The 24,260-nt window shown below is 42.2% G+C and overlaps 1 protein-coding gene across 13 annotated transcripts in view; it reads right to left on the bottom strand.

The window, feature by feature from the left end:
• Positions 1-24,260, bottom strand: part of ARHGEF33 (Rho guanine nucleotide exchange factor 33) — a 115,631-nt gene that overhangs the window by 49,425 nt on the left and 41,946 nt on the right. For 12 of the 13 annotated variants that reach the window (XM_070477014.1, XM_070477012.1, XM_070477009.1 and 9 more), the window contains 7 exons: positions 19,257-19,386; positions 12,962-13,094; positions 11,225-11,308; positions 9,957-10,040; positions 6,656-6,804; positions 5,354-5,518; positions 1,940-2,735 (listed from right to left, as the gene is read on the bottom strand). In XM_070477014.1, coding sequence (XP_070333115.1) covers positions 1,940-2,735; positions 5,354-5,518; positions 6,656-6,804; positions 9,957-10,040; positions 11,225-11,308; positions 12,962-13,094; positions 19,257-19,386 — 1,541 coding nt within the window. The remainder of the gene's footprint in view (positions 1-1,939; positions 2,736-5,353; positions 5,519-6,655; positions 6,805-9,956; positions 10,041-11,224; positions 11,309-12,961; positions 13,095-19,256; positions 19,387-24,260) is intronic. The other variant, XM_070477010.1, reaches the window with a different exon arrangement.

Below are 24,260 nucleotides of genomic sequence, written 5' to 3'. Positions count from 1 at the left end.
CAAAGTCACTTTGAGTTGGCACTAGTATTTTCTACTTCCTTTGTTAATAAACTTTAAAAATATATATATATCTCTTTCATTGTCTCATCCACTTTTTTTTTTTTTTTTTTTTGGCCATGCTGTGCAACATGTGAGATCCTAGTTTCCTGACCATGGATCAAACTCATCAAATTCATGCCACCACCACCCCTCCCCTGCATTGGAAGCACGGAGTCTCAACCACTGAACTGCCAGACAAGTCCCTAAATTTTTAAACTTTGACACATGCCTAACTTTGATTTATCTAAGAAATTTTACCTAGTAAAACAGTATAAAGTTCAGAGTTGAAAATTAGAGGCAGAAGGAAATCTGAGAATCCCAGGCAGGGCCCCTCAGCAACCTTAGCTGGGCACACTAAGGTATTTCTGCCTTTCAGGAGCCAGACACAGACTTTGATTTCTGGAGTCCAGATGGGCTAGAAACTCCAAGGTTCTTCATGTTCCTCTGGCTTAATATCCACCACTCCCAGCTGGGGAAGTATTCAAAAGAAGACTCACTCCTGCCTTTTTCTTTTTTTAAGGCCCCTGAGCTTTCTTCTTTATATTTTCCTACACCAGTCTTCACTTAGCCAATAGCTAAGCAGCTTTTAAAATTGAATACAGACATTCAAACTATCTGAAACTTCTCTGAGGGTTGAAATAGAGACCCACTGATGTGCTCCCATGGTTTATTATAATTCTGTTTATGTGTCTCCTTCAGGGCTAAGCCAGTGGCCTTGGAAGGCAGAGACTGGATGTCGTTTATTTCTGAACCCTCAACGCTTAGCACAGAGCCTGGGGTGAGGCAGGCAGTCAGGATTTGCTGAAAAATGAATGGAATCAGTGATCTTCAACCTCTTCCCACTCCTTTAGAAATAGGAACAGGTGGAATGCAGGGCCCTCACTCCTGTTGGAAAATCATTTCTCCTGGAGGCAGAGGATCCCTAGTGCTGGATGTAAGAGACACTTAGTGAAGGGCAGTCCTGGACTGTCATTTTCAAGGTGTTTCAATCACCTTGTGCTGCCCTGTAAATCCTAACCCTGCTTCTAAAATGTTAAACAGGGGCGCAGCTCAGAGCCACTCTGCTACTCTCTACCTAATCAGAAATTGCCTTCGTTCCAATCACTAGCGAAGACACTGTTTATTCAGGAACTATTAGTCCTTTCACGAATATGTATTTAAACACTTCTTTAAATGTCCCAAGGTTTGCAGATGTCAAGATCAAACATCAAAATACCAAACATCCATATAGAGGCCAAAGAAGGTGTTTGTGAGTCAATGCTTTCTGGACAGTTTGGTGCTGTCTTCGTCCAACTGGAGTCTGCAAAGTACCATGACACCCTTTTCCAGGCAAAAGGAAAGCAAGTGGAAATGAACTTTTCAGGAATCCTCAGGGGGAAAGGGCAACTTGCCTCCTCCCTAGCTATAAACAAGGGTGCAGGTCAGGAAGTACAGTAGGCTAGCACACAGGGCTCGATATTTTGAACAATAAGGGGTGCGTTTAATAGGCAAAGAAGACACAGCCCCTGGGACTTCTGTGAAGTGTTTTGCATATGAACTGCATCTGGGAGGTGCCACAGCTTAAGCAGGAAAGCAGAGAACACCTGTAACTCTTTTAACTTGGTGGTGGTGGGCGGGGGGTGTTTTAAGCAGGTCTAAGGATTCCTAGTCTTTTTGTCATCATACACATACACAGGTATGGCATGCTCCTGCGTCCTGGCCCTGAAGAATGAGAGCTAACACTTTCCTCCGAGGACCACTGACGGACAAGCCTGTAAGTAACACGGGCTCTCAGCGTCTTCTGCTGCCCCCGCCTGGCCATCCTGCGTTCCCCTCCACGCTAGGTGAGCCCAGGCTGCACCCCTGGAGATCTAGGCCCGGGGTTGCCAGCGCTGTGGGTTTGGGGTTGGTTTTACTTTACCCTCCTTACTTCCAAATAGGTCTGCTTTTCGCTTTGGGACCTCTGTTGGGGAAAGAAGGTCCGGGGCGCGCCGCGAGCGGAGGCGGCTGGGCCGTGCGCCTGCGCGGCGCGCTCGGCCTTGAGCGGCGCGCGGCCGCCGCTGCTGCTGCGCGTGCTGTAGAGGCGCGGGGCCACGCCCTCGGGCGGCGGCGCGCGCGGGAACTCCTTGAGCGAGCGGCTCAGCGGCTTGGCCTTGTGCGCCTGCGCTGCCGCCTCCAGCTTGTAGGCGCCGCTGCTGCCCGCCGGTGACGTGGCGCTCTTGGGCAGCGGCTGCAGCGGGTGCTCGGGCCGCTCGGCCTCCATGGCGAAGCTGACGGGCCGCAGGAAGCAGATGTCCAGGCTGGACTCGGAAGAGGCGGGCGAGCAGTTCTCGAAGAGGGCCGGAGCCTGGAAGGGCTCCTCGTCGTAGGGCGCGGGCAGCGCGAAGATTTCGCCGCCATACTCAAACTCCTCGTAGGCCGCGGGCACGTAGCTGCGGGCGTCGGGCAGGAGCTCGGCCGGGGCGCGCAGGGAGCGCTCCACGTTGCCCAGCTGCTCCGCCGGAGACGGCTCGAAGTCCATCTCCGGGATGGCCTGCAGGGGCCCGGCGAGCGCCTTCACGTCCTGCTCAGCGGCACAGAACTGCGCAGGCGCCAGGAGGCTTTCGGGCCTCTCGTGCTTTCTGCCCTCCATCTCCCAGTCACTGGGCTTCCCGGGCTGCATGCTCTCCATCAAGCTTTGCTGCTGTTGGCTTTTCTTCACTGGGGGCATCAAATGTCTTTAAAGGGGAGACAATACAAAAGAGGTGTGCTTACGGTGTATTAGTGCGCGCCTGTCCCCGAGCAGCGCGAGGCCAGGAACCACACAGTGCCTACCAGATACCGGTTAGATGCAAACTGTCTGCTCCCTCTTCTCCGGCCCTCCCAGGCGCCTCTGTGTGTTACCTATCAAGCGCCACAGGATTGTCAAATTAAGGAGTCCCCAGGAGCCCTGGTCCCCCAAGTGGGAGAGTGAAAATAACCGTCTGTGAAGAGGATCCTGGAAGTACCCGTCTGAGCCCAGAGGCACTGTGTAGAGATGGCTGGTAGGCCAAGGATGCTCAGCGCTGACCCTCTCCACCATGTGTCAAGGCCCCAAGGCACATCTTTTTCTCTCTTCTCTCCCTTTTTTGTCCTAGCAGAGTCATAGAAAATCATGGAAACAACTTTTGTTCAACTCAAGGATCTTCCTGCTTAAGAGCAATTAAATTCCCAGATGAAGTAAGCAGTAAAAAAAACATCTGGATGAAGTAAAAAACATCTGGATGATGGTATGTGGGGTTCACTGGACATTTTGCTTTTGTATATATTTGACATTTTCATAATAAACTAAAAAATTCCCTGTGGCTATAAAGCATACTATATAAGTCGTCTCAAACTTCCATCCACAAGAACATTACCAAAATGAAAAGTTTTTCACTCTGAATATGCCCGATTTCATGGAGAGTTATTTTTTTGTTTAATCGTGGATAAAGAATAATTCACACTGGATACTTGGATAGCATACGCATCAGATTGGATGTGACTTGCTAGTTCTGCTGGAATTTAATTGCCAGACAGATAAGAGTGGACTACTGCACACTGACCCAAACTAGTTGTTGTGTTAGCTTATTTATTTATACTAAATTTTACCACAAAAAATGCATAAAGAGTGCAGAAATAAACTAACACTATTTTGTCTGATGGTCTTAAGTTAAAAATTAGGTGTCACATTTACAAAGGTGAAAATATAGTAAAATGGAATGTTGACTTGCATTCTCTTTTAACTTGGAAGACTTGGGTTTCTTTTCTGGTTATTTTCCCAACAGAGTGCCATGGCAGCCATGTTTTTCTGGGTGTAACCTCTAGGGATTTCATTTTGGGGCAGCATAAGTCTTAACTTCAAAGAAGATAGTTTTATCGTTGTCTTAACAGAAGTGAAAAAAAGCTGAAGTGGTCCACAAAAAAAATTCCATCTCCTGTCTCTCTCCCCTCCCAGGAAAGGTATTTTTTTCTGTGTGGTGTACTCTCTCTACAGGTCTTCTAGGATTTTCTCTATAGTAGGAAAATCATCCTAGACTTTATGTATAGAAAGATTAATGTCTCAGATTTTCAGAATGATTATGAAATTTCACCCTCCTGACTGCACATTTGCACTTCATCTCTCACTGATGTGCTATGCTGTGCTAAGCCACTTCAGTTGTATCCAACTCTTTGCGACCCTATGGACTGTAGCCTACCAGGCTCCTCTGTCCATGGGATTCTCCAGGCAAGAATACTGGTGTGGGTTGCCATTTCCTTCTCCACCATCTCTTACTGCTAAGTGTTCTCAATTCAAGAGATGAAGGCAAAAAGCAAACAGGATTTGAGTTATTGATCAGTTGCTCCTTCCATGATTGTAATTTGCATTCTAAAAACTAGTGATTAAAAAATAAAATAAGCTCAACTGCTTCTCTCTTCATTACAATATTAGAAAAGTAGCTTTTTGCATGATTTCTAATTTTTCCTTAATAAAACCCAAAGCAGAAATTATAGTCGGAGGAATTATTTGGGGAGAATTGTCTATATTTGGTAAAGTGGGGATTTGGAATTTTGAGTTTTGGTTTCCCTGATCCTTCCAGAAGTCCTAGTTTCAGAGGTGGCCTAAGTCCACTTATCCTTCAGAGGTAAAATGAGTTCCAGATATGTGGCCTAATCCTTACCCTAAAGATCATCAAGAAGTTTGCTAAATGAAAAAACCAGTTTAGTGTTTGAAAAGGTTGTGTGCAGAGACTTTAACAATGATCACATCCATTCACGACCCAGAACAGCTTTCAGAGAAGCTGTTGTAAGTGAAGAACAGAGGTTATGAAGTCTATTTCTGAAGCAGCTTCAAGGAAAATTGGGAGATGCTAATCGATATTCTGCATCATCTCAGACCAGTGTCTCATCCTCAGAGCCCAGACTTCCTCTGACCCCTGGCTGGGATAGCCTTTTTTCCCACTGTATCTCTTGGAGACATTAAAGCCCCACTCTTCTGAGAGCTATAAAATGCCTTCCTGTCATCTTATGGCACTCCCTTCCACTCTTATCATTGCGCAAAACCTGAGAGACACATGCTGTAGGTGGGGGTGGTTACGTGTGGTAACCTTGTTGGGAGTAACCTCCAGCCTCTAGGCCTGCTCCTTAGCATGAGTGCCTTCCTCTGGGATCCAGACATTGGGTCAGCCGTCTGCCTGCCACATATAGACCTGATGGGAGTGGGAGGAAGGAGCCCTGTAAATCATACTCCTACTCCAAGCTGGTTTGCTAACCCACACAGACTGGCCTGCTACCCCATACAGACTGCCTGGGACGCGAGGGCGTTGTCATGAACCTTTCCACAACAACGGGTGCTTACGTGACAGCAGGGCCGGAACTGGGAGCAGAAGGGTAGGGTTGCAGCATCTCTTCTGAGTGGATCCCACTGTCACGGACAACCTCAGGGCCTGCAGTGGGAGAAGCGTCTTGCCCGGCGTTTGCACACTGGGAAGCCAGCCCTTTGTACAGCTTCGCCATGGATGACCTAACAGAGTGGAGGTAATAATTCTCAGTGGAAAATCAACTCTGAATGTATAGATTATACCAAGCAAAGTACAGTTTCTCAGGTGAATCTCAGCTGTGAGGTTCTCGCTCTCCCCAGGCGCTCTACAGACTAGGTTGCTGGTATATTAGAGTGCAAGCTGACTGCTGGGTGGGAGTAGGGATGCTGATCAATTGGCTGAACTGAGTTTGGGGGTAGGGGGAGTATGGGGAGGTGTCATCCATTAGAGGAGCCCTGACTTGGAGGATAGCATCTTCTTTTAATGTGAAGCACTGGTAGAAATGATTCTGTTTTCCTCATTGGATTGAGATGAGGTTGAAAAAACTCCAGGTTATTAGGAAGCTTTGTTATGAGTTGCTTCTGCTCCCTTTGAAGACCAGATTTTCTTCAGTCCTCCCTATTTCTTCTTAGTGTGAAATCTGTTCAACCACTACCCTCTCCCTTATTTGTTTTATTTTTATCCATAGCACTTAAAACCATCTATCTTATTTATTACCTGGCTCTCCAGATCTAAAAAGTAAGCTGCATGTGGCAACAATTTTTGACTGATTTGTTCTTTGCAGTGTATTCAGTTTTCAGAACAGTATTTGATATACCATGCTACTAAGTGGCTTCAGTCGTGTCCGACTCTGCGCGACCCCATAGACGGCAGCCCACCAGGCTCCCCCGTCTCTGGGATTCTCCAGGCAAGAACACTGGAGTGGGTTGCCATTTCCTTCTCCATGATATACCATAGGTGCTCAATAAATATTTCTTGAGTTAATGAAAGAAATCAGATTTTGGCCTTTAAACTGCAATTTTAAACCAGGCAAGTTTAGCAAAATAACTATTTTTGAGATGGTTAGCAACATGAGATAATAGAAGCTCCGCATAAACATTAGAGCAAACTTGCTTATTTTTCTAAAGTAAGTTCTACCAGCTAGTAAGTACCTCCCCCCTGTAGCCAGCCTGGCCACCTCTCTTCTATTCGCTTCTCTCTTCTCTTCTGCCTCCACCACTACATTTCCGCTACTTTACATACAATCTGGTTACTTGTAACAGACACTCACATTGACCATGTGTATCCCTGTTCTCAGAAACCTTTGGTCAACCCTCTAAACTTCACCGTCAGAACCTTACTTCTTGAGCTTTTTCCGTTTCTGAATAAGCAAATCCTCATTGCACTGAAACAGCAGGGTGTAGTGTGAGATAAATACTCGCAGGCGCTGAACACACACCAGAAGTAGGTAATAGTCAGGGTGTTCCTGCTCTGTAAACTTCAGGACATTCTGGATGGAAGAAAGAAAGGAAGCAGCATTGCAGAGTTAGAATGGAAAGTTGTTTTGTCTCTTGTGTACCTTGCCTTGATATGCTGTGAGAGTTTGGTAGCCACTTACTCAAAACAATGGCCAATTTAATTACAAACTGAAAAGTCAAACTTGTTCCCTTTGTCCATCGCATCTCGGGAAAATAACAGTCATTTTTGCTCCTGTTTGAGTTGAATTTGAACATGTGGAAAATTAGAAGGATCTACTAATTAGATCTCTGAAGTAATGGAGCCATTCTAACAATTATTGTCTCTAACCAATGGTGAGAATGTCAGGCATCAGGGCTGGAAGTAGGGAGACATTATGATCAAGCCTGGCCTAGCACCCCCTCCCATTACAATGCCTGCTGTGCTGTAGTGGAACATGAATGCTGGTTGGGTTTGGGAAAGCTAACAGTTACTGAAGAACTATACAAAAAAGATCTTCATGACCCAGATAATCACAATGGTATGATTACTCACCTAGAGCCAGACATTCTGGAATGCAAAGTCAAGTGGGGCTTAGGAAGCATCACAACGAACAAAGCTAGTGGAGGTGATGGAATTCCAGTTGAGCTATTTCAAATCCTCAAAGATGTTGCTGTGAAAGTGCTGCACTCAATATGTCAGCAAATTTGGAAAACTCAGCACTGGAAAAAGTCAGGTTTCATTCCAATCCCAAAGAAAGGCAATGCCACAGAATGCTCAAACTACCACACAATTGCATTTCTTTCACACGCTAGTAAACCAATGCCCAAAGTTCTCCAAGCCAGGCTTCAACAGTACATGAACCGTGAACTTCCAGATGTCCAAGCTGGTTTTCGAAAAGGCAGAGGAAGGAGAGATCAAATTGCAACATCTGCTGGAGCATCAAAAAAAGCAAGAGAGTTCCAGAAAAACATCTATTTCTGCTTTATTGACTATGCCAAAGCCTTTGTCTGGGTGGATCACCACAAACTGTGGAAAATTCTTCAAGAGATGGGAACACCAGACCACCTGACCTTCCTCTTGAGAAACCTGTATGCAGGTCAGGAAGCAGCAGTTAGAACTGGACATGGAACAACAGACTGGTTCCAAATAGGAAAAGGAGTATGTCAAGGTTGTATATTGTCACCCTGCTTATTTAACCTATATGCAGACTACATCATGAGAAATGCTGGGCTGGATGAAGCACAAGCTGGAATCAAGATTGCAGGGAGAAATATCGATAACCTCAGATATGCAGATGACACCACCCTTATGACAGAAAGCGAAGAACTAAAGAGCCTTTTGAATGAAAGTGAAAGTGGAGAGTGAAAAATTTGGCTTAAAGCTCAACATTCAGAAAACAAAGATCATGGCATCTGTTCCCACCATTTCATGGCAAATAGATGGGGAAACAGTGGGAACAGTGACAGACTTTACTTTGGGGGGCTCCAAAATCACTGCAGATGGTGACTGCAGCCATGAAATTAAAAGATGCTTACTCCTTGGAAGAAAAGTTATGACCAACTTAGACAGCATATTAAAAAGCAGAGACATTACTTTGCCAACAAAGGTCCATCTAGTCAAGGCTATGGTTTTTCCAGTAGTCACGTATGGATGTGAGAGTTGGACTATAAAGAAAGCTGAGCACCGAAGAATTGACGCTTTTGAACTGTGGTATTGGAGAAGACTCTTGAGAGTCCCTTGGACTGCAAGGAGATCCAACCAGTCCATCCTAAAGATCAATCCTTAGTGTTCATTGGAAGGACTGATGCTGAAACTCCAATATTTTTGGCCACCCAATGCAAAGAACTGACTCATTGAAAAGACTCTGATGCTGGGAAAGATTGAAGGCAGGAGGAGAAGGAGACGAGAGAGGATAAGATGGTTGGATGGCATCACCAACTCAATGAACATGAGTTTGAGTAAACTCCGGGAGTTGATGATAGACAGGGAGGCCTGGCATGCTGCAGTCCATGGGGTTGCAAAGAGTTGGACACTACTGAGCGACTGAACTGAATTGAACTGAACAGTTACTGAGTGCTTCCCATTGCCAAGCACCAAGTCATTTACATCATTTTCTCATTTAACTTTTGCCCAAACCCAGTTAGATAGGTACCATTATTACCTCTATTTAACAAAGAAGGAAATCAAGGTACAGTGAAGTTAAATAATCTTCACTGGGTCACACATCTAATGAAGATCAAAGCTAGGATTTGAACTCAAGCCAGAGAGTAGATTCTAGGTTCTTATTTGCTTATTTACACACTGCTTGCAGGACCTGTGTTTCAAGCCTATATTTTTTTCACCAACCAAATAACTTGGGCAAATTACTTCTTTGTCTCTCCACTATCTAAAGTGTTAATAATGATACCAGTTTCATGGGATAGTTGAAGATTAAATTAGATAATTATCATGAATGATTTCAAGATATAAAGCCATATACAGTTGAAAGTCTTTTTATTATTAATACTGGGCTACTTCTACCTGAGACAAATTCCAAGCAATTCTGAGATACTTTCACTGAATTGCTTAGAAAAATCAGTCAGCAATTAAACCAGAACAGGTGGGTAGTACGAAGAAGAGGGACTGGTAGGGGTGTTGATGAGTCTCTCTCAACCATACTGCCTCTAAGATGCTATAAGCCTATAGGAAAATGGTGTGATGATGTCAGCTCATCAGCTTCTCCATGCTTCTTCATGACACAAGACATAAGCAAAGTATGGTAGATCCTTGGACACAAGTCAAAAGAAAGTAGTCAGAATAGCAGCTAAGTGAGGAGGTTGTATAGATATTTCTTAGATACCCAAGGGATAGGGCTGGGAGTGGAGGTGAATTTAGATGGCTGTGGAACCAAGATGGAAGGAACTGAAGAGGTTCCCAGTATCTGGCAGGAGGTGCCATAGAAAGATCCTGGATCAGCATAGGTATGAATTGCTGGTAAATAAAGATAGAATTTCCTTTTGGGCATCCTGAGCCAAAAACTTTTGAGGATGAGATTTTAGCTCATACCACAAGGTGGAGATAGGGTAATCATAAAAATCTAAATCATTCAAACACTTTTTAGAAATATTAATGATTCCTTGACCCTTTATGGTGTCTTTTCATTGGAAGCCCAAAATAACTGTTTAGCATGAAAATCAGTTTGGTGGCTTGACCAGCCATGCCTACCTGTAGATGTATCAGATATTCAGGGATGCGCTGGACTATATGAAAAAACAATGTGTAGATGTCAGACTTAATCTCTTCATCACCCTGAATGAAAGAAAGTTGGAGTCAGTCTTCAGGGTGCCTCCAGTTCTGGCTGCAAAACTGAGGTCAGTTCTACTAGAGTAGCAAGGATTTACTAGAGCATTTTCTTCATTGAGAGTGTCATGAAACATTGATCTGTCATTGGAGAGGCTACTTATTCAGGGACATGCTCAAGAAGACACCTCTTTGCTAACAAGGAGCGTGTCATATTCTTCTTTAGAATCTACCTGTGTCCAAACCACCCCCTCTTCCTCCCCACCCGCCAACACCATCTTAGCAAAGTGAGCACTCAATAAATTAGACTTAAGTGGACTAAATTTGTTAAGGTTCTTCAGCAAGTAATCTGTACAATGTTTTTACCAACAGGCATTAAAAGTGCTTTGAACCTCATGAGAATGAAGAAGGGAGAAACCGGTTGGCAACAGGAAACATGCTGGACTTTCTTCATGTCCCTTCCTTTCCTTTCTCCTTTCTCAAATATTAGGTTGGTCAAAAAGTTCATTTGGGTTTTTCTGTAACATCTTATGGAAAAACCCCCATGAAATTTTAGGCTGACTCAATATTTTCTGAGTGCTAATATGTGGTAGGTATTATACTGGGTTGAGAACAGTCAGAGGTTGAAGTAGAAAGTTAAGAGAGCCTCTCATCCTCTTGTGAGACTTAATTAACTCTTAGCTTTAGAGCTTCTGATATAGTACTTTTCTATTGACCTAAAATAACTAGAATTGCTTTAGATGTATATGTGCTTATTTAGCGTCTAATATATCACTGCAGTAGCAATACTTAAAGCAACATGACTAGAGCCATTTTATAATCTTATAAAATGACAGACACAATATGACATGAATTTAATATTCAGATTAATATGTCTAAGTCTATAAAGCCCCAAACCCATTAAGGTTGCAAACTGCAGCCTGAGGATCTCTGGTTAGAATATTTGTTTACTTTGTATTTCCAGTGGAATGGAACAGAAGTTCAGTAAAGAAGGGCAAAGACCAAAGCAATGGCACTGATCCTTGAGTGGCTCTTTGAACCCCAGGGAGGAGAGTCAGTGGCTTTGTTCAAGCCATTCCGCAGCCTGGAGAGCAAGCTCAGAGTGCATGTGCTGTGTTTTCTGGAAAGGTGAGCAACATAATGTAGTCACACAAGTAACCAAAGGAGAATGCAAACATAGAGAGTTAACTTACCTCCTTCAGAACAACCACATGAACCAAAGAGATGCATTCAGGCAAGTCCCTCAGGTAAGCAACATAATAATCCAAAAAATTATTCTTGAAAACAAACAGAAAAAGTCATGGTAAGAACTTGGAGACAGGAATGATAATAATTAGTATGTTTATGCTTGTGTGTGCTCAGTTGCTCAGTCATGGTCAGTTCTTTGGGAGCCCATGCACTATAGCCCACCAGGCTCCTCTGTCCATGGGATTTCCCAGGCAAGAATATTGGAGTGGGTTGCCGTTTCCTACATCAGGGGATCTTCTTGTCCCAGGGATCAAACTCACATCTCTTGCGTCTCCTGCATTGGCAGGCGGACTCATGCATATCTAAAGGAGTACTTTGCAGAGATTATTTTAATCATTCACTAAATGTGTTTAGTAATATTTGTTTTGTTTTTTATTTCACCTTTTAAGAAATCTTTTTGGTTTTAAGGAAAATAGTCCTATGGACTTGGAAACCAAAACTCAGTATCCCTGCTTTAATGAAAGTGAAATGATAAACCAAAGCAGAAAGAAGGTGCCATGTAAGTTGAAAAAATATTTTAAACAGTTAAATGATAAAAATGCAAATTTTGCTTTTTAATTACTCTCTGCTTCAGTCATCTACATCCAAATGAGGAACTTTTTCCAACTCACCTCAGAGGGTTTAGATCTGGAATTCTTGACTTTTTCCACTAATTTCTTATTCACCTATGGAATATCCCCTCAGGAAAACAGTTCTCACCTCTCAAAGTTATTTTCCCATAGGTATAACAATTCTCAGCTCAAGAAAGCACATTGAATACAAATGAGTAAAAGTGAGTTTAGAGGGATGGCATTACATCCACTCTATACAAGTAAATAATTTGTAAACTTGTATTATGAATCATTCATATACAGAGGTCAACTGAAGGTAAAATCTGACTTGCAGACCAATTTCAATTAACCCATGCATTATTTTAAAAATAAAATTTCACACAAAAGTCTGGACTTTCCACTTCTCTTAAAATACCATATCTGGCAACTCTAGTCCTTTTTTCCTGCATAATAAGTGGATAAAGATGAGCAGCTATTCCTTATAGCAAAGCATATGTGCTCCACTTAAGCTCACTTCCCAGTAGTATTCCTACATTGAATTACATTCAGCTCACTTCTACTTACTAATGTCATCTGCTGGCCCTGTAGGCATTTGAGTTTGCAGCTTGTGACCTAAATCATATATTTTTTAAAGAACATTACAGAGATTTAAAAACTTAGAATCCTTTCTCTAAGAAAGTGAAAACAAAAAACATTCTAGACAAATAGCTACCCATCACATTTTTAAAAATATTTAAGAAATGAAATTGTGTGAAAGCATATACACATATACAAATGCTCATATATGTATTTTATATGTATGGATGAATATATATGTGCATGTATATATATATACACACATATACACATCATATTCAATGTGGGCAGTTATAGTTCAGCAGAAAAATGATGAACTGGAAGTTAAAAGACTTGGGTTCTAGCCACAGATCTACAGATGTCTAGAAAGCTGGGTAATTTCAACCATGATTTTTTTTCTGAACTTTATTTCATTATCTGTAGAACAAGGAGGTTAGACTAGATCTCCTCGGACTCTGAAATCCACCGATTCTAGATTCTCCATTAAGAGAAATGGACAGGGAAGACACAGATGCATGTAATTCAAGGTTATAAAGGATTAAGAAAAAAACTTACCTCATCATTTGTTAACTTAAGGAATAAATCTCCAAGGACTCCTTGGCGTGGCCACTTCAAGACCCTTTCCTGCAGAGCGTGAAGCAAATCCAGGTGCTGCTGGACAATGTACCGTAAAGAGCCAGGGAAGAGGCTTGAAACAGAATAGAGACAGGATCACAAAAACCAGGTGTAGAGAAGAAAAGGCTCTTCACGAACAGATGGAAACAAGTCCAGTTTTCCCAGTCACTCAAAACACTTTGCGTCACAGGTCTGCCTTTAGTATTCAAAAAAAAGTTTGTCACTGTCAACCTCACAGCAGGTAACCTCAGACCACAGCAAGACCCCTTTACTGATGATTCCTGTTCAAATGTGTATTGAACTAGTAAAGAGCACTTCACTTGAGTGACCTTTTCAAAGCAAAACGGTACACTCTTATTTAGATGACAGTAAAATTTTAAGGGAAGTCTTTTTCAATGTTTTAAAGTTCTTCCCACCTGATGTGCAAATCATCTATTCTAATTCCTGTTGCAGATGACAGCACTAAGGTGGCACTTGGTCATTCATAGCTACCAACTGCACTTAGAGAAGGAGGAAGTTTCGTTTAAACCTGGCAACTGAAAGTTCAGGGGATGAGGGCATAAAAATGTTACTTTCCCCCTTTCCTTCAGTTTCTAAGAGGAATCTGGGAATGGATGGAGTCTTGCCCAAGGAGGCTACAGAGTAGGTCTGGCCTGCTAGTCCCAGTTTTGCTGAGCCCCCCTCTGCTCTCCCACCCTCTGCCTTCTATCTCCGTGTGTCTCATTTATTTCAGAGGAAATGAAGGAAAGAAGAGAGAAGTCAGAGGAGGATGGGATGGAGAGGAGAATCAGAAAGAGAATCATGGGAGGAGGGAGAAGGTGGATTGGATGGAGAAGCGGGGTGAGCAGAGGCCTGAGGAGTGAGGAAGGAAGAAACAGGAATAGAGCCTTGCTGGACTACAGCAAGGATGTCTGCTCCAGCTTGGTAATTTGGGGGAACTGAAAGTAAGTTCCCCTGTGCTTTCAAGACCACAAGGTTTTTCATGTTAATTTGGTTGGTTTTCTTGATTCTTCTGTTTCAGGTAAGAAGTAGATTTATTAATATCCTTTGTAAAGAGGTTGCAGGAAAATGAAGCAGGAGAGGATGGTCATGTCCCAGGTCTCAGGCAGGTTCCTGGGACAGGCCACCAAGTAAGAGTTCTTGGCTTTATGCAGAAAAGAACTCAAGGGCGAGCCATAGTAAAGGAAAAGCAGAGAATACATTCCATAGGCAGAATGTGGCTCTGTCTCAAAAGGCGAGAGCTGCCAGGACTACAAGTTTAAAAGAGATGAAAGTGTTGGCCTGCTGTCGTTTGCTGAGAGACTGACTTATTTGGATATCTCCCCAAGGGTCTACCAAGAGTAAATGAGTTGGGGTACTTTGGACAGTTGGGGTGCTTTGCCACCCCCAAACAAGTAGACCTCTGTTGAGAACAGTAGGAAGAACACCAGTTTGGAAGGAGGAGTTTTCAGCCCATCTCCAAGCAAAGAAAATTCCCCTGTGGTTGCAGCTCAGAGTAGACACACAAATGCCAGCCTCCCATGAAAAGGGACAAGGATTCCTTCTACTCCAGTCTGCCAACCCCTCCAGTCCCTGTGTCTTGAGTCTCCATGTATGCGAAGCCCACTGATCCCTAAGCACAGGAGGAGAGGCCTCCTGATCTGTGCTAGGGCTCATATAATAGGCTCAGAAAACCTAAGTAATCCCTGTCCACATCAGAGGGAATTTGGAGGCATGGCTAGGAGACAATCTAACTGGGAGAAACCATAAAGCCGATGGAGGAAAGCAGAGCTGATCACATTGAAAGAGTGAAACACTACACCCGCCAAAGACCTAGACATGAAAGATTTCTCCCCACGCAGACGCTGACAGTGACTACGGGCAATATTCCTGGTGCGACACTGCGAGATGTTAGGGCACAGTGGTGAGATCTGAGATTGTGATGGGTGGTCAGTGTAGGCTGGTATAAAATGTCTTGATTTATCTCTTCTTTTTCTCTCCTTCCTTCCTGTCCTTTTTTCCTTCCTTTTTTGTCCTATCCTATCCTTTCTTTCAAGAAAGCTGTCTTCTGTTACACTATGACCATTGTCCTTGCAGACTTGGACAGTTGGTAACTCGGCTGGAGTCCAGGTGTCTTGTGGACAGTCCACTGGAGTGACAGTGTAAGGTTTTAGGATGGGGATCACAAAAGGCTAATACACTCATTAAGTTTCATGGTAGCATGTAAGTTACATGAAGAGCGATGATTTAAGGTGGATTCTGTGCTAATGGCTTCCCTGATAGCTCAGTTGGTAAAGAATCTGCCTGCAAAGCAGGAGACCCTGGTTGGATTCCTGGGTCAGGAAGATCTGCTGAAGAAGGGATAGGCTACCCACTGCAGTATTCTTGGGCTTCCCTTGTGGCTCAGCTAGTAAAGAACCTGCCTGCAATGTGGAAGACCTGTTTTGATCCCTGGGTTGGGAAGATCCCCTGGAGAAGGGAAAGGCTACCTACTCTAGTATTCTGGCCTGGAATCAGTAATCTGGCCCTGGAATGGGCCTATACAGTCCATGGGATCACAAAGAGTTTGACATGACTGAACAACTTTCACTTTCACTTTTCACTTTCTGTACCAAATATTGAAAACAGGCTTTAAGTTTTTTTTTTTTAATTTAATAAGGATAATATTTGAAATTAGGGTAGAGTGTCGAGGAGGTGAGCCAGGAAATGAGGAGCAGAGGGAGAAAGAAGCGAGAAGTATAGACACACTTAACCTATTTCACTATTTTGCCTGGAGCCTGACCTGACTCCCAGAAACAACTTTTTCATTAGGACAAAATGTTAAGTGCTCAATTTATTTTCTGTTCCTTACCAGGGGTGAGATTATGGCAACATGAGAAGTTTATTCTTTCTAAAGCCTTCAAATTTCAACTCCTGCAAGACAGTACTTAAGCAACAAGGGAAATAAACTAAAAGCAATCAATGAACATTCAGTTATAGTTTTAAATTAGTAACCTAGGTCAAAACAACTCCTGAGCTTCAGCTGCACATGAGGCATTGATGATAATAAAAACATGTGCCACCTAGTGGTGATCTGAAGCATACTGTTGGTTGAGCTTTTGGAGGATGTGGCCCTGGGGTTCAGCTTTAAAGGATAACTGGCAAATCCTGTGGGGCTGACTTTAACCCTCCCGACAAGGGTTCAGGCAGGACTATTCAGGCCTGAGGTGGTGGCTCTGTGTGGGTGAAACATACCAGAAAAAGCCAAGAACTCCAACATCTGTGATCCTTCTACCAGTGGACAACAGCCCACACTTTCCCCTCAGATTTCCACTGGCAGCCTTGCTCCTGCAGCAGCCGGCAATTTCAGCCAGGGGCAGGGCTGGCTGGAAGCAGCCTGCAGAGACTCCTGAGCACTTCATGTTTTTCTAGGGAAAACCTGAAGTTTTATTTTATAGGTTTGAGAAGATGTGGCAACCTCGGGTTTGAGCATCAGGTTTGTACTTGTGGGTGCTGTTTTCACCCCCAGGTGACTTTTCAATGAGGGCAGAAAATGCAGAAGGCTTGTGGTTTGTGATGGGAAAGGTAAATGTTCATAAGGTAATTTTCATCTTTGCATGGGAGGGAAAACGCCAATAGAGAAGAGGAATAATTTCATTCTGTTCTGTATTTCATTCCGCTGATCTATTTAAATAAAGAGGCTACACATGGAGGCTTCAGAAAGCTTAGGAAAAAAGAAACACCGTGAATTGAGGAGGATGAAGCTCTAACCTCAGGTAGGAAAAGAGTAGGGCTTCCCTGGTGGCTTAGCGGTAAAGAATCCATCTGCCAACGCAGAAGGTGCAAGAGACTCGGCTTTGATCCCTGAGTCTGGAAGATCCCCTGAAGAAGGAAATGGCAACCAGTACTCTTGCCTGGGAAATCCCATGGACAGAGGAGCCTGGCGGGCTACAGTCCATGGTGTCACAAAGAGTCAGACATGACTTAGCGACTCAACAACAGTAGGAAAAGGGTGACATTGCAAAGCTCAGAGGAGCTTCCCTGGTGGTTCAGGCGGTAAAGAATCACCTGCAATGCAGGAGACCTGGGTTCGATCCCTGGGTGGGGGAAGAGCCCCTGGAGGAGGGCATGGCAACCCACTCCAGTATTCTTGCCTGGAGAATCTGCATGAACAAAGGAACCTGGCAGGCTACAGTTCGTGGGGTCGCAAAGAATAGGACTTGACTGAGTGACTAAGCACAGCAAAGCTCAGAACCAGAGATTTCATATTAGCACTAAGATTACTGAGTTGGAGCTTTTCTCTTCTTGGGCAATGAAAACAGAAAAGAGGATCAGCTTAGCAGATAACTAACATAAATAGCATCATCATGGGTATGAGAAATAACCATTATCTTACTTTCTTGAGGAAGATAGTTTTAATGATAGTTTTATTTTTCATCTCAGGATTTGGGGGAAGGCCCACTTCTTCCTTAGTAATGGGTCATGAGAAGTAGGAGAGATGTCAAGCAGAAAAGAGCTTCTATGAACTAAAAACATTCCCGTTTGACGGGTCAGCTGAGATCTGAAGTAAGGACAAATGCGCAGCAAGGAGAAGCCTGATTTATGAAGCAGAAAGAGACAAAGTCAGCTTCTGGTTGAGGCACCTGGCGTACTGCTGTCAGTCAAGGTGGTTTCTTTGAAATCAGTGGTCCTTCGAGCAGCAGTGTGATGTTGAAAGAGCACAAGACAGGCCTGGGTTTGAGCTCTGGCTTCAGTTGGTTATGTGACTTCAAACCTCACTGGACCTGAGTTTCTTCATCTATCAGGTAGGATTCACAGGTTCTTGTGAAGATTTCACGAAGTAAATGAAGTACCCAAGCATGAAGCCTGATTACTGTATGCTGGAACAAACAATCCTCTCTTTCACTCTCCTTACCCCATCCCCACATTTTCAGAGGCTAGAAAGAGATGCTGCTGGCTTAGACTCATAGATGTGGAGGCAAAGCCGCATCAAAAGGTAGACTGGGTTTTAGTTGGGTTTTAATGTGAACTGAGTGAACCTTCGGCACCAGCAAAACAGCAAGAGGCCAGAGAGACTTCTTGGAGGGCTGAAGGGGTAATCTAGGAGGTTCAGACAAGTTGGATGGGGTGAAGGAGGGGAATCAAGTGGCCAGATGGGGAAGGAAGAGCCAGCAAGGATCTAGGTGCCCACAGAAAGTAAGACCCAGTCCAGAGCTTCTACTGTTCACAGCTTTCAGTGTCATGTTACCCTTTCCGGCTCCTTACAGCTTTCTATTTATCTCGATTTTGCAGTGAAATAATTCTTGCAAGTAGTGAAGCAATTGTGGGTTTGTCATGGAACATTTTCTCACATCAGTCGCTTCGATGGAGGAACATTGTGTTTTGGTGATTGGGTTTATTGCTGACAGCTGCAAAGCCAAGCAAAATTGGGGGTGGGGGTGATAAGGATCTGGAAAATATAGTTTAGGCTTCCCACAACTTCATGAACCATCAGTGCATATCACCTGGTCGAATACTTAAAGTGGTAATGCTGTGTTTGTCTCTAGTCATCCATCATCCAGACTTCTCATTTATTTGGCTTGGCCTTTTCCTCAGTTGATCTGGATTATTACATCTTTATGACAGTAGTCGTTCCCCACCAAATCGTAAGTTTCTCCTTCCTGCTTTCTCTCAGCAGAGAGGGAAGCAGGGAAAATCTGAAGTTTGGGAACAGATATAGAGGGAGGGGTGTGGTAACCTGGGGACTAGCAAGTTGCTATAACACATCAGAGGCCTGATGGAAGCTCTGCCCCCACAACATGACTACACTCACATGCGACTCATACCTTAACCAGGATTTCCTGAACAAATAATAAGAAAAGTCCAAGTTCACGGCCACGTTAAGCCCTGTATCATTTATCTAATGGCCACTTCAGATCTCCATTCCCATCCATTCCCTGTGCTCCCATGAGAAGTGGTTCCAGGGGTTCTTCCAGGATTTCCAGTGGAATATGCAGATGGCAACAGACAGGAATACCTCCCTCTCTGTTGCACTTTTCCCCTTTAAATTCTTAACAGACATGCCAGAGCCACTGAAAGCCCCAGAGACTCCACTCATTTTCTTATCTGCTGGAAGTCAAAAGTTGAGACCTGCCAGCAGTTACCTGCAGTCACTGACTATTCTCTTTTCCAAGTCTATGCTCTTGATAAGTACCAGAATTCCCAAAGTGGAAACAGTAAACAACTTACCTTAAATTTTAATCAATCTGAAAAGCAAAGGCAATGAATACATGGGTACCTTCTCTCTTTAGAATTCCTCTTTCCATCTGACCCCTGGAATGTTGCCTTGATCTTCAGGATCAGAGAGATGTTAATGACATATTTTCTTTCTGATTCAAGCAGTTCTAGAGCCACAGTCTGTCTTTTAGCTTTAAAAACAAACCAAGGAGGGAATTTTTGTTAACCACTGTTCCCTGAGACCCTGTTAAATGATAGAAAGCAATAAAAAGGTATTGAAAGCAATAGAGACACCAGCAAATTTCTGGAAGATGGAAAGCAGAGTGGAGGCATGGTCATTAATTCAGCAGAGCAAAGGGTACCAAGCCATTTACTTCAGTGTTTTCATCTGTGGATGGGAAATTGGCTGAGAAGCAGAAAGGCTCAAGGATTGGAGATACCAAGGCATCACAGAGAGTACAAGTAAGAGGCAATGCTGTAAGCAGGAGAAACAGTCTACACTCAATGAAGCTGAACCTTCAGTTCCCTATCCCCATGCTGGATGGCTTCCTCAATTCCACCCTAGGGGAAATGAGACAAGCTAGAGAAGCCCATCTGAACTAACAACATCAGACATAGTAGGGAGCAGAGTTGAAATGCTAAAATGAAAACAAAGGGACTCAGAGAAGGCTCACATACAAAATAGTGAGACTCCTCTCAGCCTCTTTGCCTGCAGGTCCCAGAGTGCCAGCAGGTCCCAGAGTGCCAGCAGCCAGACTTATACTGTTCAGACTGGAGACCAGAGGATCTTCCACTGGAGGAATGAGCTGCCCAAGTGAAAAAGATCTACAAACACTGACATACAGAGGTCACCTATCAAAACAGTAATTTGCTACCTGATTAGCAGATAAGAAGCCCACTTATTGATCAGCCTGACCAACCCAGGATTTTTAGGTTTCTTTTTATTTAGGGCTTTTTTCCTGGACATGAATAATTAGCTAAGAACCCTCAGATACTTGAATCAATCTTACATCATAAAAGAAAGAGAAGAAAAAAGTATACACACATTTTTAAAAGGAGGAACCATAAATAGAGACAATGCAGGAAAAAAAAGAAACCTTTAAAAAAAAATCTTACAATTAATATCCTCAAAGAGTTACCAAAAATATTCTGCCCATTTAATAATTACAGGATCCTATTTTTAAAAAACAATCCAGGAAAAAAAGAAGAAACTTTTTGACTTTTTAAAAAAGAAGACAAAGTCAAGGAAATCTGTGCACCTGCCTCCATTTCCCTCCCCACCAAGAAAGGCAGTAATAGAGAAAATCAGTCCAGGAGATCCAATATCAAACTAGTAGAAGTTTCAGAGAAAAGAAAGAAAATGAATGAGAAGATATTATCAAATTAATAACACAAAAAATACCAGGACATGTATTTCCAGAGGAAAGGGCCCATTTGCATTCAGTATAATTAATAAAAAAAACTCTCACATCACTGTAAAATATACCACATCACTGTGAAAATTTAGCACACCAAAGGTAAAGAGAAGATCCTAAAAGTTACCAGAGAGAAGAATCAGGTAATATACAAAGGACTGGGGATTAGATGATATTGGATTTTTCACTGGCAACATTAGAATTTAGAAGACAGTGGAACAATTGCTTCAAAATGATAATGGAAAGTGACTTTATATTCATCTAAATAGCCAATGAATTATGTGGAACCTACCAGGCTATGTGTTCCTTCAAAACAAGTAGTAAACCAAGAAACTGAGAAGGATATGCAAAACAAAACAAAACAAAAACAACTCTACAAAACCCGAATAGGAAGCTAACATAGGATAAATTTTAAGGGAATTCACAGGAAGACTGAGAAGTCCCAGAAGGGCAGCAGTGCAGTGAGTCAGAATGGAGTAGGATGACAGAGGTCTCTACGGCAAGTACTGTTTTAAAAAAATGTCAATGATAGACTTTGTTACATTGCTAAAAAAAATTAAAGAAGACCTATGCAAAAGGAGTCATATACCATGTTCTTCAACTGGAATATCAGTACTGTCAAGATGTCAATTCTCTCCTAATCAGACTAAAAGAATACAGAGTAGAGTTTGTTGTTTAGTCCCTAAGTCATGGCCAGCTCTTTTGCAACCCCATAGACTGTAGCACACCAGACTCCTCTGTCCATGGGATTTCCCAAGCAAGACTACTGGAGTGGGTTGCCATTATCCTCTCCAAGGGATCTTTCAGACCCAGGGAGCAAACCCATGTCTCCAGCATCTCCTGCATTGGCAAGCAGATGCTTTACCACTGAACTACCTGGGAAGCCTTAGAGTCTAGAGTTAGACCCACATATAAGTGATGACTTGGCTTTTCCTACTCATTTCAATGAGAATAGGAAGGCATTTTCAATAAATGGAGCTGAAGCAACTGGATTGCCATATGGGAAAAAAAATGAATACACAGTAAAATTTATTCAATATGAGTCATAGACCTAAATGTGAATACTAAAACTATAAAGATCTTAATAAGAAAACATACTAGAATATCTCGATAACCTTAGAATTGGCAAAAATATCTTGCAAGGGCACATAAGTCACAAGCTATTTTAAACATTTAAAATTGATAAATTGAACTTCATTAAAATTAAAAATATCTGTTATCAAAAGACTACCAAGAAAGTGAAAAGGCAGGGGAGAGAATAGAATAAAATATTCTCAACACATATATCTTACAGAGAACTCATATTCAAAATATATTAAGAAACCCTACTCATAGGGAATAGAAAGATAGCCCAATTTAAACACTGGACAAAGGACTTAAATAGGTACTTCATAAATGAAATTATACAAATAGTCAACAAGCATATGAAAAGATGCTCAACATCATTAGTCCTCAGGGCAGTGCAAATTAAAACTGCAATATGACACAGGACACACCCACAGAATGGTTCAAATGAAAAAGGCTGATCATACTAAATACTGAGAAGAATGTAAAACAACTGGAAAGTTTCATACATTGCTGGTAAAAGTATAAAATATTCCAACCACTTTGGTAAACTGCTGGTGTTTTAAAGTTAAACATAATCCTATCCCATAATCCAAAGATTCCACTCCTAGGTATACACTCAAGAGAAATGAGGGCATACATTAAAAAAAAAGACTTGTGCAAGAATACTCATAGCAGTTTTATTCATAGTAGCCCTAAATTGGAAACAATCCAATTTCTAGCAATAAGAGAGTGGACAAATTATGGTAAATTCATTCAATATGATTAATAAAAAGGAATAAATTACTGAATGAATTACATGCAACATTATGTTGAGAGAAAGAGGCCAGACATGAAAAAACAACATATTGTAATATTCCATTTTTATGGAGTTAAGAACAGACACAACTGATTTACAGTGACAGAAGTCAGAGTAGTGGTTCTGTGGGTGGGTATTGCCTGAAAAGGTATATGAGAGAACTTTATGAGGTAATATTCCTATTATTAGAAATATTAATGTTGGGTTGGCCAAAAAGTTATTTTGGGTTTTTCCCTAAGACGTTATGGAAAAACCAAAAGAACTTTTTGGCCAACCCAATATAGTTCTCATATTATACATGTCTGTGTATCTCCAGGTGGTGCTAGTGGTAAATAACCCACCTGCCAATGCAGGAGACATAAGGATGCAGGTTCAATCTCTTGGTTGGGAAGATCCCCTGGAGGAGGCACAGAAACCCACTCCAGTACTCTTGCCTGGAGAATCCCATGGGCAGAGGAGCCTGGTGGGCTATAGTCCATATGTCGCAAAGAGTTGGATATGACTAAAGCAACTTAGCATGCACGCAATGTACTAATAGAAAAAAAAAAAAAAAGCTGCATAAACTCTTTTTAAAACATGGAAGCAAGCACCAGAAAAAAAAGATGTCTAAAGAATTTAAAGTGGGTGCTACTGATTTTCACAATAAACCTTTTAGTGTTATTCAGTTTTCATGTATTTGATAATAAAAAATTTAAAATTACCTCCTATAAAACAATTGGAGGGAACCTAAAGAAACAAAAGACCTATATATAGAAAACTATAAAACACTGATTAAAGAAATCAAAGATGACACAAATAGATGGAGAAGTGTACCATGTTCATGGATCAGAAGAATCAATTTCGTGAAAATGAGTATACTACCCAAAGCAATCTCTAGATTCAATGCAATCCCTATCAAGCTACCAATGGTATTTTTCAGAGAAGTAGAACAAATAATTTCACAATTTGTATGGAAATACAAAAAACCTTGAATAGCCAAAGCAATCTTGAGAAAGAAGAATGGAACTGGAGGAATCAACCTGCCTGACTTCAGACTATACTACAAAGCTACAGTCATCAAGACAGTATGGTACTGGCACAAAAACAGAAATACAGATCAATGCAACAAAATAGAAAGCCCAGAGATAAATCCATGCATCTATGGACACCTTTGACAAAGGAGACAAGAATATACAATGGAGAAAAGACAATCTCTTTAGCAAGTGGTGCTGGGAAAACTGGTCAACCACCTGTAAAAAAATGAAACTAGAACACTTTATAACACCATACACAAAAATAAACTCAAAATGGATTAAAGATCTAAATGTAAGACCAGAAACTATAAAACTCCTAGAGGAAAACATTGGCAAAACACTCTCTGATGTAAATCATAGCAGGATCCTCTATGACCCACCTCCCAGAGTAATGGAAATAAAAGCAAAAATAAACAAATGGGAGCTAATTAAACTTAAAAGCTTTTGCACAACAAAGGAAACTATAAGCAAGGTGAAAAGACAGCCTTCACAATGGGAGAAAATAATAGCAAACAAAGCAACTGACAAAGAATTAATCTCAAAAATATACAAGCAGCTCATGCAGCTGAATTCCAGAAAAATAAACGACCCAATCAAAAAATGGGCCAAAGAACTAAACAGAAATTTCTCCAAAGAAGACATACAGATGGCTAACAAACACATGAAAAGATGCTCAACATCACTCATTATCAGAGAAATGCAAATCAAATCCACAATGAGGTAACATCTCATGCCGGTCAGAATGGCTGCTATCAAAAAGTCTACAAACAATA

This window comes from Odocoileus virginianus, chromosome 2, assembly GCF_023699985.2.
Source record: "Odocoileus virginianus isolate 20LAN1187 ecotype Illinois chromosome 2, Ovbor_1.2, whole genome shotgun sequence".
NCBI lineage: Eukaryota > Metazoa > Chordata > Mammalia > Artiodactyla > Cervidae > Odocoileus > Odocoileus virginianus.
This window is presented reverse-complemented; position numbering and strand designations above follow the sequence as displayed.